The sequence below is a fragment of the Puma concolor genome, chromosome A2, assembly GCF_028749965.1.
Source record: "Puma concolor isolate L17-30 chromosome A2, mPumCon1.1.hap2, whole genome shotgun sequence".
In the NCBI taxonomy this organism is placed as follows: Eukaryota; Metazoa; Chordata; class Mammalia; order Carnivora; family Felidae; genus Puma; species Puma concolor.
The window spans coordinates 75,705,224-75,718,433 of NC_141668.1; the positions used below are offsets into that span (position 1 = coordinate 75,705,224).

The 13,210-nt window shown below is 38.8% G+C and overlaps 1 protein-coding gene across 8 annotated transcripts in view; it reads right to left on the minus strand.

Annotated features, from left to right (window-relative positions):
* CDK14 (cyclin dependent kinase 14) overlaps positions 1 to 13,210 on the minus strand; it is a 638,124-nt gene that overhangs the window by 287,923 nt on the left and 336,991 nt on the right. For all 8 annotated transcript variants that reach the window (XR_015247658.1, XM_025929509.2, XM_086696604.1 and 5 more), the window contains one exon: positions 2,833 to 2,956. Coding sequence is in view for 7 of the 8 variants with exons in the window: in XM_025929509.2 (XP_025785294.2) it covers positions 2,833 to 2,956 (124 nt within the window). In the remaining variant the exon portion in view is untranslated. The remainder of the gene's footprint in view (positions 1 to 2,832; positions 2,957 to 13,210) is intronic.

The window sequence follows — 13,210 nt, forward strand, 5'->3', positions numbered from 1 at the left end:
TTTGTCTCGTTTAATCAATTTTCACACAGGAAAAAAAAAAGTTAGGACAAAGGAACTGCTTCTAAAGCTCTTTATACATCAAAGTCTGAATGAAGGCCTAGTGTTTCTAATTGTTCTGTGCCTGGAAGCATCCCATTTTGACTGCCTAGCTTCTCCACAGTTTTTACTGTGCTTCCTTCATCTCAGACATAAACACGTGCCCAAGTGCAGTAAATCACAGTTAATTGTATGTCTTAAGTTAAAAGACAAAAATAATGCACAATTAATTGGGGGGAAATTGTCAGTTGGTGGCTGAGTCTCGCTCATTACACTTTGCACACAGGATGCATGCCAAGTGTGTGTTCCTGGCAAGGAGACTGAATCCGTGACACCGAGGTGAGGTGCTGCACGGCACAACCTTTCTGCAGAGCAGTCTGGTACAAAGATTCAAGTGCTTTAGAATACTCAACACTGCAACTGCACCACACGTGGCTTCCTACAAGCCTATAAACACGTTCAGCACAGGACTGCACCCAACAGTGAAATGTAGCAAGCACTATAATGTTCAATGATAAGGGACTGAAGAAAGAGACTAGGTTTTGGCCATTAAAGGAAAAATCTAAGACCTAAGCTGTTATAAATGAGTTTTTCACATTTAATAACATGAGAAAATGTTCACGACATATTTCATAGGTGAAAATTGTTTACAAAACAATATGTTTTGAGAAAGAAAAGTGCAGAGGATGAGGGGAAAAGTACTTGGAAAAGAGAAAATGAAAATATTAATGCTTGCTTTGAGCATCCCTAAATTTCCTAATTTTCTAAGTCACTTTCTAAATTGTTCAAAATTGCATTTCAATTTATTTCTGAATCTGATATTATAAAATGTCCATTTTGAAGATCCATAAGAATCTTTTAAGATGAACTTACCTGACAGTTATAATAAAAACATTGTCATAAAATTCAAAAATAATACCCAGTAAGCACTTACATATAATCATTATACCCTTAATTATACAGACAAAATCAACTTTGTAAAATGTGTTTTATAAATATACAGGAAAACTGTTCAATAGACTTAAATGTTCAATGCAATTTCATACTCCAACATATACCTTATAGTATATTAACACACCAGAAGAAAATCACTATAAATCCTTATTAATTCACTGACATTGATAAACTACAAAATATGTTTACAGCAAATCCAATAACTCTAAATTTGAAGAACTACAAATCTCTCCTCGAGGGGCGCCTGGGTGGCGCAGTCGGTTAAGCGTCCGACTTCAGCCAGGTCCCGATCTCGCGCTCCGTGAGTTCGAGCCCCGCGTCAGGCTCTGGGCTGATGGCTCAGAGCCTGGAGCCTGTTTCCGATTCTGTGTCTCCCTCTCTCTCTGCCCCTCCCCCATTCATGCTCTGTCTCTCTCTGTCCCAAAATAAATAAAAAACGTTGAAAAAAAAAAATTTAATGCAAATCTCTCCTCGACCCACCAACTCTCCCATTGTTTTCTACTCCGTAATAGAAAGCCTTTACATCTGGCCACTTTATATCTGGAGTATGAAACTGCATTGAACATTTATTATTTTGATGCTAAAATTTGGCAATAAACCACACACACACACACACACACACACACACACACGCACGGAGTTTTATCATTTCTACCAACTAGATGAAGATAAATGACAGTTGTGCAATATATCACTCGTTAAATACTAACTTTTGTTCTATTTCAATTTTAGAAGGAAAGGATATATAAAACCCAACAGAGTAGATTTGTTCCAAAGGTACTGAATGGTCTACTAACCTTGAAATAAGAAATAAACATTTCTTGCTCTTTTATTTATCGAAAGGTGGGGTGGGAAAAGATAATCATTTTCCAGCAAAAGCGTATATTTCAACCTCAGGCATGTTTATGTCCCGAGGGTAATATTTCCATTCCACTCTTAATGGAACAAATTTCTAATCAGAATATGTATTCAAAAATAATTGAGGCAATGCACTGTCAACATATCATGCTGCCATCAGCATCCCCTGGTGCCAGGAATCAACTCAGCACCCTCTCTGCTGTGACAGAGCCAGGGTAACGCAGGAATGTCACCCTTGATGAAGGGAGGGGAGCCAGCATGGAGGACACAAAGGTTCTGCTCCCTTTTGTGTGCTCAACACAGAGTTTGGAGAAAGCTTCTAAGCTGCAAGAGACCAAGCTTAAAACTTTAAGGAAGGGATGACTTATAATGACTTAAAACCACAGCTTTTAAATCAGAATCTGTGTCTACTTTTATAAAATTATTGAGAAATCTTGAAACAGTCATTTGTGGAAAGCTTAACACTGGCCCTAGATTTTTAAATTATTAAAACTGTAGGGCAACATATACTACTGAATATATTTTGGAATGCCCCCCGCCAAAGTCCAGAGGCTTAAATTAAGGTTTCTTCAGGTCTGACAATATATTGATAATTGTTGAAGCTGGGTGATGGGTAATGAGGGGTCCTTATACTATCCTTCTACTTTTGAATGTATTTGACATTTTTATAAGAAAAAGTGAAAAAAAAATGGATTTCTTTTAATATAGTTTATGCTCAAAATTTTACTGCCTTCTCCTTTGGAAATATATGAGATCTGATTTATGTTTATGATTATTCAAGACTCTAAAAAGCAGTGTGAATGTTTTAAAAATCCACTAAGCATGATGTTGATCATAAAAAAAAAAAAAATTCCTTCACTCCTGATAAAATTTTACCATGATCTATAATGATAGAAGAAGCACACCTAAACAAATGGAGTGCCACCATCTGCCTGGCATTCTTACAGTGTGACAAAATAGACTGGTAATTAACTGCTTTCCTACCGAAATCTGCCAGCTTTAACTCCCCCGTGTCACTGATCAGAAGGTTCTGTGGTTTCAGGTCTCTGTGCAAAATATAACGCTGGTGGATGTAAGACAGCCCTCGCAGCAACTGAAATAAAAACAACTGAAAAAACAGGGAGACAAAAGTTAAAATCTGAACACAGATAAATGCCAGTTTCTACACAGTCTGCCAACTACCTGTATTTAGTAAAAATGGGTACCGATCACTAAATTTCCTACCCAAATTATTTAGAGAACATGCATAAAAGTATGGGAATCTCTAATTCGTTAACAAGTAAATCTGAAAATTGCTACCAACTTATGTCAACCCAGAGTGATACCCTCCTCAGCCAGAAATCGAGAATCCAATCGGCACTCTATGAATTAAGCAAAATGTAAAGAATCAATTCTTTGTAACATCTGATTTCCTCAGGCTTATATTGATGCTTGAGACAGAGAAAAAGATCTATCCATAACATTATCAAAAGATGTAGAATTTTTTATCTAGTATATGTAAATGTGCACATATATAATTCTACAAAAATGACATAAACATGTTATCCAATGATTCACCCACTGACATGCTTTAAGCAATGGAAAGATAAGATAATTTCAAATAATTAAAGCGAAAGTCACATGGCCCAATTAATACTACATTGTAATTATACTGCTTTTGCACATATGGCTATAGAGATTAGGCTGTTGCCTAAAGACAGACATGCACCTTCACTAATTACAAAGCAGACCTATCCTAAGGAAACAGAAAACAGAGAAACCAAGAATTCAAGAGCAATACTTTTGTAGGAAATAATTTTAAAAACTGACTTAAGGCCTTCTCTGGTTTCACACTGGATCACATCAAATGTTTCTACTTTGATAATAACAAAATGTGATTTGCGAGGGTTACCAAAATCCTATTTATGAAAAAGGAAATATTTTAAAATAACTCACCTAACAAATCATCCTAATAATTTCTAGTTTTTAAAAACTGCTCTTTTAAAACAAAAATAAAAATGGTATTCCAGTCTATATATTTAGCTAGTAACAAAAAGCTGTCTCAGGGAAATTTTAAATGAGTTAGTTGTCAAAGATTGATGATAGAAGGATTCCAGAATATTTAAATGGAAAGGATTGGCAACTCCTTGAGAGCCCCTGGAAGCTACCATTTCTGGAATATTTTCCACCTAACTGGGGGCTAGAAAAGCCAGGTATATTTTTTACAGGGTGGATACCTTGAAATCACAGTGAGACAAATTCATTTCAGTATCTTTGTATTGATGACATATGCTATGGAGCAGTGAAGGCCTACGATCAGTCTTTCCAGAATCTAAGCATCAGAAAGGAAAAGTCTGTTCTGTGTTAGCCTAGACTGAATTAGTGGCTCGAGAACCTCAGGAAGCAAACATCTCTCTAGACTCCTCCTCTCAACCCTTCCTGTGTAGCAGATGGAAAGACTTAACACCATCACCAGCAGCTTCCAGCTTCACTTTTCACTCCTAATAACCCCCGCATCCTGAAGCCTAATGCTTTCAATTTTGAAGAAAATCCATACTCTCAGTTTTACAAGGGAGAAAGTGAGCAAATAAAGTTACTTTGTGTTTTCAAAAGCTTTAAACAAAAAGGCAAAAGCAGGCCACATAACAAATACATTTGATTTCAAAAATAAACTGATTTTAAAAAGGAAGTTTGGCCTTCCGCAAGGTGCTAACTGACCTTAGGGGCCTACTAGACACTTACCAGAATGTGATTGTCCATTTAACTGTGGCAATGAGTTTTAATTTAACAGAGAGCAAGTACTAGGTGCCATTCTATGTATGTATCATAGAATACAACCTCATTTAATCGCTGCAACAATTCTAGTGAAAGAGTGTACTACTATTATCTCTGTATTAGTGATGAGGAAACTAAGCACAGTTTCTCAAAGTTGTACAGCAATAAGTGCTGGAGCCAGGACTCAAACCCAGGCAGTTTGATTCCAAAGTCCACAATCTTAACCACTTCACTATAGGAATCTTGGCCAGAAATCAACACAGGTAGGCAAAATGTTGGCATAGAAGCTGCTTCCTCCCACTGACAGAATGAGGTCTGGGTGTATAATAGCACAGCCTTCAAGGCTGGCTACAGCTGGGTGCCCAGGAGTCATCACTCCATCATGCTCCTTGATTTCAAGCAATCTTGCCCAACCCCACACTCTGAGCACACTGCTCTTCAAACCTTTACCTTTATTCCTGCCTCTCTTCTGACAAAAAAGCTCCCTTTCCCCTTTGTCTGTTATTCTCCATGCATTTCTTAAGTCTCACCTCAAGAACTGCTCCTCCTTGACCACCTCCCCAGGCCTTCACTCCCTCTACAGGTGCATGTAAGGTGCTCCCCCTCTGTGCTTCAGGGGCAGCCTTTGCCTGTGTCTACAGTATACGGTATTTTCCTGCCTCCCAGACTGTGTGCTTTAACCATCCTCCTAACCTGGGGACACAGGTGACACTCCTATACCAGCAATGTGAATACAGAACTGAATGTAGAGAGATCTGGATGAAGCATATACAAAAACAATGGACAGGAAACCATGCAACGGGGTTTTCTAGATGCTAAGTGTAGAAGTGGGCAAATCAGGCAGTCCCAAAGGGCTCTTCTTTTAATACCTTTACTAATTAGTGAAAATATATAATCCTCATGCTAATATGGAAGCTATTAAAATGGAATATCAGGGGCGCCTGGGTGGCGCAGTCGGTTAAGCGTCCGACTTCAGCCAGGTCACCATCTCGCAGTTCGTGGGTTCGAGCCCCGCGTCGGGCTCTGGGCTGATGGCTCAGAGCCTGGAGCCTGTTTCCGATTCTGTGTCTCCCTCTCTCTCTGCCCCTCCCCCATTCATGCTCTGTCTCTCTCTGTCCCAAAAATAAATAAACATTGAAAAAAAATTTTTTTTTAAAAATGGAATATCATATTAAAGGAGATTAAGAAAACTGGTGTCAGGGAAGGAAGCAACTAGACACTCCAATTACAATTGTGTACATGATAAACTAAGCCCAGACATGACATACCGCCTCAAACATTGTTATAGCCCCAAACGTATTTTAGCTCTTTGAGCAATGCACAAGTTAAGTCAGAACAAATCTCCATAGAATAAATTCATTCAGGATTTACTAAGGGCCAACCCTGTGCCATGTCAGGTGCTGTCAAGCAAGAGGGATGCAAAGATGAATAAGGTATTAGATGTAGTCCCTGGACTCCAGAAGTTCACAACCCACTAGGTATGAGAGACACATAAACAGGTGGCTACCACTTAAAGTTAAGTCTGCACTGCAACAGTAAAGCAAACTGAGTGTACCATAGGCACAGAGGAGGGAGGGTCTAGCTAAAATTAAAAAAAAAAAAAAGTAGAATTAATCCTGCCATAATATGAATAGCAGGCTATGGAAGGGATAAATCACAGGAAACTTGTCACTCTGAAAAGAGAATTCATCACACATAAAATTTTAATAGGAAATCAAATTGAACAGTCACTAGATACACAAGGTGAAACGACCAAGCAAGCAGGTCACTAGATAAATTAAGAAGAAAAACCCATATAAATGAAAAGACAATATATGAAACCATAAACCTACCAACTCACCATCACAAAAGTAATGGTGGCAATAGGGACCACAGCAGACTTCACTAAAAACATTAGAAAAATATGGGTTAAAAGTCCATAACTTAATGGGCTTAAGAGAGTAGGCACTGCCAGCCAGGGGAAGGCTGTGGGTAGCAGTGGCCATGCTCAGTTAAACACAAGGCTATGCTCTTTGGAAATGTCTTGAGAATTCACATGTTAGGGAATCTCTTCCGTTAGGCAAGCAGGCAAATACCTAACTTCACCACATAAATTTTTGAGAAAGCCACTTGACTTGATTGTATAAATCATTGCACAATAAGCTACACTTGATCATTTTGAAAACCAGAGGACACTGTGAGAAGAAGGAGGACCACCAAAGAGTAAAAGTCATTGTGGGTATTTGCTAATAAAACTTGGTAAATGTGGATGGAATCTCAGATACCAAAAAGAAGGGGCCTAATAATAATTGAGGGCAAATTCTAGTTTAAAAGCTGTTTCAAGCACTCTTGCATATAACATTTAATCCTTTTCATCAATAATCCTGTATTTTTTCTTTTCTCTTAAATAAGAAAGCTGTAGTTCTAAATGCACAAGAAACTTACTCAAAATCATCCAAACCATCACACAGCGCCTGTGAACTTTCCATTACACCTCCTCATCTTAAATGAGGTTGATGCTTGGTAAATGCATGGATGAATACAGACATATGCCCAATATAATGAAAGTGCTTTAATAAGTGAACCCAAGTTTGTAGAAGTCTCAATTAGCATATTATGTAATGAGCATATGATTCCTAGATTTGTTTCTGCTATTTAAAATCCTCTCAGCAATTAATAACATAACTTTAGGTACTGAAGTTGATAAGTATTACCAACAGATGTGAAACTCTCTTCCCATCTTTCTATGTAGTAGCCATAAGGCCTTCCTAAGAATACTTTGTCACCTCAGGATATTCTCTTCAACTTTATAAAAGGATTCCTCCAAATTCTTCAATATGATCACTGAGGATTTATACTCTACTTTGAATATGTTCACTTTCTGCAGTACAAACCCCAATGGGAAAATGCCTTAAATAGCAATGATCTGATGAACAGGGACACTTCTGCCAGCAGCAGATCTATCTATAGCTCAGTTGTCTTGTCATCCCCAGCAGGAAACAGCTCATATTCTCAGTGCCATGGTATATACTTCTCAGGAATACTTCGAATACTTCATCCATTCCCTTATGGAACTCTTTAGGGTTTAAGCAGGTAAAAAAACAAAAACAAAAACAAAAAACAAACAAGATAGGCCTTTTATCAAAACTTTTTAAGTCAGGAAAAAGCACACATTATTGGACTCGATATGTTTTATTACTCAGAAGAATTCCTGGCGCTGGCAGTGAGCAACAAGATTTATACTCCCCACCCCCATCTTTCAAAGTCTAAAGATGTGTGATCAGATGTTTTTTTTTTTTTTTTTGAAATTTATCGTCAAATTGGTTTCCATACAACACCCAGTGCTCATCCCAAAAGGTGCCCTCCTCAATACCCATCACCCACCCTCCGCTCCCTCCCACACCCCACCAACCCTCAGTTTATTCTCAGTTTTTAAGAGTCTCTTATGCTTTGGCTCTCTCCCACTCTAACCTCTCTTTTTTTTTTTTTTTTTTTTCCTTCCCCTCCCCCATGGGTTTCTGTTAAGTTTCTCAGGATCCACATAAGAGTGAAACCATATGGTATCTGTCTTTCTCTGTATGGCTTATTTCACTTAGCATAACACGCTCCAGTTCCATCCACGTTGATACAAAGGGCCATATTTCATTCTTTCTCATTGCCACGTAGTATTCCATTGTGTATATAAACCACAATTTCTTTATCCATTCATCAGTTGATGGACATTTAGGCTCTTTCCATAATTTGGCTATTGTTGAGAGTGCTGCTATAAACATTGGGGTATAAGTGCCCCTATGCATCAGTACTCCTGTATCCCTTGGGTAAATTCCTAGCAGTGCTACTGCTCGGTCATAGGGTAAGTCTATTTTTAATTTTTGAGGAACCTCCGCACTGTTTTCCAGAGCGGCTGCACCACTTTGCATTCCCACCAACACTGCAAGAGGGTTCCCATTTCTCTACATCCTCGCCAGCATCTATAGTCTCCTGATTTGTTCATTTTGGCCACTCTAACTGTCGTGAGGTGATATCTGAGTGTGGTTTTGATTTGTATTTCCCTGATGAGGAGCGATGTTTAGCATCTTTTCATGTGCCTGTTGGCCATCCGGATGTCTTCTTTAGAGAAGTGTCTATTCATGTTTTCTGCCCATTTCTTCACTGGGTTATTTGTTTTTCGGGTGTGGAGTTTGGTGAGCTCTTTATAGATTTTGGATACTAGCCCTTTATCCAAAATGTCATTTGCAAATATCTTTTCCCATTCCGTTGGTTGCCTTTTAGTATTGTTGGTTATTTCCTTTGCTGTGCAGAAGGTGTTTATCTTCATAAGGTCCCAGTAGTTCATTTTTGCTTTTAATTCCCTTGCCTTTGGGGATGTGTCAAGTAAGAAATTGCTACGACTGAGGTCAGAGAGGTGTTTTCCTGCTTTCTCCTCTAGGGTTTTGATGGTTTCCTGTCTCACATTCAGGTCCTTTATCCATTTTGAGTTTATTTTTTGTGAATGGTATGAGTCAGTGGTCTGGTTTCAACCTTCTCCATTTTGCTGTCCAGTTCTCCCAGCACCATTTGTTAAAGAGACTGTCTTTTTTCCATTGGATGTTCTTTCCTGCTTTGTCAAAGATTAGTTGGCCATACATTTGTGGGTCTAGTTCTGGGGTTTCTATTCTATTCCATTGGTCTATGTGTCTGTTTTTGTGCCAGTACCAGGCTGTCTTGATGATTACAACTTTGTAGTAGAGGCTAAAGTCTGGGATTGTGATGCCTCCTGCTTTGGTCTTCTTCAAAATTACTTTGGCTATTCGGGGCCTTTTGTGGTTCCATATGAATTTTAGGATTGCTTGTTCTAGCTTCGAGAAGAATGCTGGTGCAATTTTGACTGGGATTGCATTTTATGTGTAGATAGCTTTGGGTAGTATTGACATTTTGACAATATTTATTCTTCCAATCCATGAGCACGGAATGTCTTTCCATTTCTTTGTATCTTCTTCAATTTCCTTCATAAGCTTTCTATAGTTTTCAGCATACAGATCTTTTACATCTTTGGTTAGATTTATCCCTAGGTATTTTATGCTTCTTGGTGCAATTGTGAATGGGATCAGTTTCTTTATTTGTCTTTCTGTTGCTTCATTATTAGTGTATAAGATTCCAACTGATTTCTGTACATTGATTTTGTATCCTGCCACTTTGCTAAATTCATGTATCAGTTCTAGCAGACTTCTGGTGGAGTCTATCGGATTTTCCATGTATAATATCATGTCATCTGCAAAAAGCGAAAGCTTAACTTCGTCTTTCCCAATTTTGATGCCTTTGATTTCCTTTTGTTGTCTGGTTGCTGATGCTAGAACTTCCAACACTATGATAAACAATAGCAGTGAGAGTGGACATCCCTGTCATGTTCCTGATCTCAGGGAAAAAGCTCTCAGTTTTTCCCCATTGAGGATGATGTTAGCTGTGGGCTTTTCATAAATGGCTTTTATGATCTTTAAGTATGTTCCTTCCATCCCGACTTTCTCGAGGGTTTTTATTAAGAAAGGATGCTGAATTTTGTCAAATGCCTTTTCTGCATCGATTGACAGGATCATATGGTTCTTATCTTTTCTTTTATTAATGTGATGTATCACGTTGATTGATTTGCAAATGTTGAACCAGCCCTGCATCCCAGGAATGAATCCCACTTGATCATGGTGAATAATTCTTTTTATATGCTGTTGAATTCGATTTGCTAGTATCTTATTGAGAATTTTTGCATCCATATTCATCAGGGATATTGGACTGTAGTTCTTTTTACTGGGTCTCTGTCTGGTTTAGGAATCAAAGTAATACTGGCTTCACAGAATGAGTCTGGAAGTTTTCCTTCCCTTTCCATTTTTTGGAATAGCTTGAGAAGGATAGGTATTATCTCTGCTTTAAACGTCTGGTAGAACTCTCCTGGGAAGCCATCGGGTCCTGGAGTCTTATGTGTTGGGAGATTTTTGATAACTGATTCAATTTCTTCGCTGGTTATGGGTCTGTTCAAGCTTTCTATTTCCTCCTGATTGAGTTTTGGAAGTGTGTGGGTGTTTAGGAATTTGTCCATTTCTTCCAGGTTGTCCAGTTTGTTGGCATATAATTTTTCATAGTATTCCCTGATAATTGCTTGTATCTCTGAAGGATTGGTTGTAATAATTCCATTTTCATTCATGATTTTATCTATTTGGGTCATCTCCCTTTTCTTTTTGAGAAGCCTGGCTAGAGGTTTATCAATTTTGTTTATTTTTTCAAAAGACCAACTCTTAGTTTCATTGATCTGCTCTACAGTTTTTTTACATTCTATATTGTTTATTTCTGCTCTGATCTTTATTATTTCTCTTCTTCTGCTGGGTTTGGGGTGTCTTTGCTGCTCTGCTTCTATTTCCTTTAGGTGTGCTGTTAGATTTTGTATTTGGGATTTTTCTTGTTTCTTGAGATAGGCCTGGATTGCAATGTATTTTCCTCTCAGGACTGCCTTCACTGCATCCCAAAGTGTTTGGATTGTTGTATTTTCATTTTCATTTGTTTCCATATATTTTTTAATTTCTTCTCTAATTGCCTGGTTGACCCACTCATTCTTTAGTAGGGCGTTCTTTAACCTCCATGCTTTTGGAGGTTTTCCAGAATTTTCCTGTGGTTGATTTCAAGTTCATAGCATTGTGGTCTGAAAGTAAGCATGGTATGATCTCAATTCTTGTATACTTATGAAGGGCTGTTTTGTGACCCAGTATGTGATCTATCTTGGAGAATGTTCCATGTGCACTCAAGAAGAAAGTATATTTGTTGCTTTGGGATGCAGACTTATAATACATCTGTCAAGTCCATCTGATCCAATGTATCATTCAGGGCCCTTGTTTCTTTATTGACCATATGTCTAGATGATCTATTCATTGTTGTAAGTGGGGTGTTAAAGTCCCCTACAATTACCACATTCTTACCAATAAGGTTGCTTATGTTTGTGAGTAATTGTTTATTATATTTGGGGGCTCCCATATTCGGCACATAGATATTTAAAATTGTTAGCTCTTCCTGATGGATAGACCCTGTAATTATTATATAATGCCCTTCTTCATCTCTTGTTAAAGAATTTAATTTAAAGTCTAGTTTGTCTGATATAAGTATGGCTACTCCAGCTCTCTTTTGACTTCCAGTAGCATGATAAATAGTTCTCCATCCCCTCACTTTCAATCTGAAGGTGTCCTCAGGTCTAAAATGAGTCTCTTGTAGACAGCAAATAGATGGGTCTTGTTTTTTATCCATTCTGATACCCTATGTCTTTTGGTTGGCACATTTAGTCCATTTACATTCAGTGTTATTATAGAAAGATATGAGTTTAGAGTCATTGTGATGTCTGTAGGTTTCATGCTTGTAGTGATATCTCTGGTACTGTGTCTCACAGGATCCCCCTTAGGATCTCTTGGAGGGCTGGTTTAGTGGTGATGAATTCCTTCAGTTTTTGTTTGTTTGGGAAGACCTTTATCTCTCCTTCTATTCTAAATGACAGATTTCCTGGACAAACGATTCTCGGCTGCCTAATTTTTCTGTTCATCACATTGAAGATCTCCTGCCATTCCTTTCTGGCCTGCCAAGTTTCAGTAGAGACATCGGTCACGAGTCTTATAGGTCTCCCTTTATATGTTAGAGCACGTTTATCCCTAGCTGCTCAGAATTTTCTCTTTATCCTTGTATTTTGCCAGTTTCACTATGATGTCGTGCAGAAGATCGATTCAAGTTAAGTCTGAAGGGAGTTCTCTGTGCCTCTTGGATTTCAATGCCTTTTTCCTTCCCAGATCAGGGAAGTTCTCAGCTATTATTTCTTCAAGTGCACCTTCAGCACCTTTCCCTCTCTCTTCCTCCTTTGGAATACCAATTATGCGTAGATTATTTCTCTTTAGTGCATCACTTATTTCTCTAATTTTCCCCTCATACTCCTGGATTTTTTTATCTCTCTTTTTCTCAGCTTCCTCTTTTTCCATAATTTTTTCTTCCAGTTCACCTATTCTCTCCTCTGCCTCTTCAATCCGAGCTGTGGTCATTTCCATTTTATTTTGCAGTTCATTTATAGCATTTTTTAGCTCCTCCTGACTGTCCCTTAGTCCCTTGATTTCTGTAGCAATAGATTCTCTGCTGTCCTCTATACTGTTTTCAAGCCCAGTGATTAATTTTATGACTATTATTCTAAATTCACTTTCTATTATATTGTTTAAATCCTTTTTGATCAGTTCATTAGCTGTTGTTATTTCCTGGAGTTTCTTTTGAGGGGAATTCTTCTGTTTGGTCATTTTGGATAGTCCCTGGAGTGGTGCGGAACTGCGGGGCACTTCCCCTGTGCTGTCTTGAATAACTTGCGTTGGTGGGCGGGGCCGCAGTCAGACCTGATGTCTGCCCCCAGCCCACCGCTGGGGCCACAGTCAGACTGGTGTGTACCTTCTCTTCCCCTCTCCTAGGGGTGGGATTCACTGTGGGGTGGCATGGCCCGTCTGGGCTACTTGCACACTGCCAGGCTTGTGGTGCTGGGGATCTGGCTTATTAGCTGGGGTGGATGGGCAAGGTGCACAGGGGTGGGAGGGACAGGCTCAGCTTGCTTATCCTTCCATGATCCACTTAGGGAGGGGCCCTGAGGCATGCG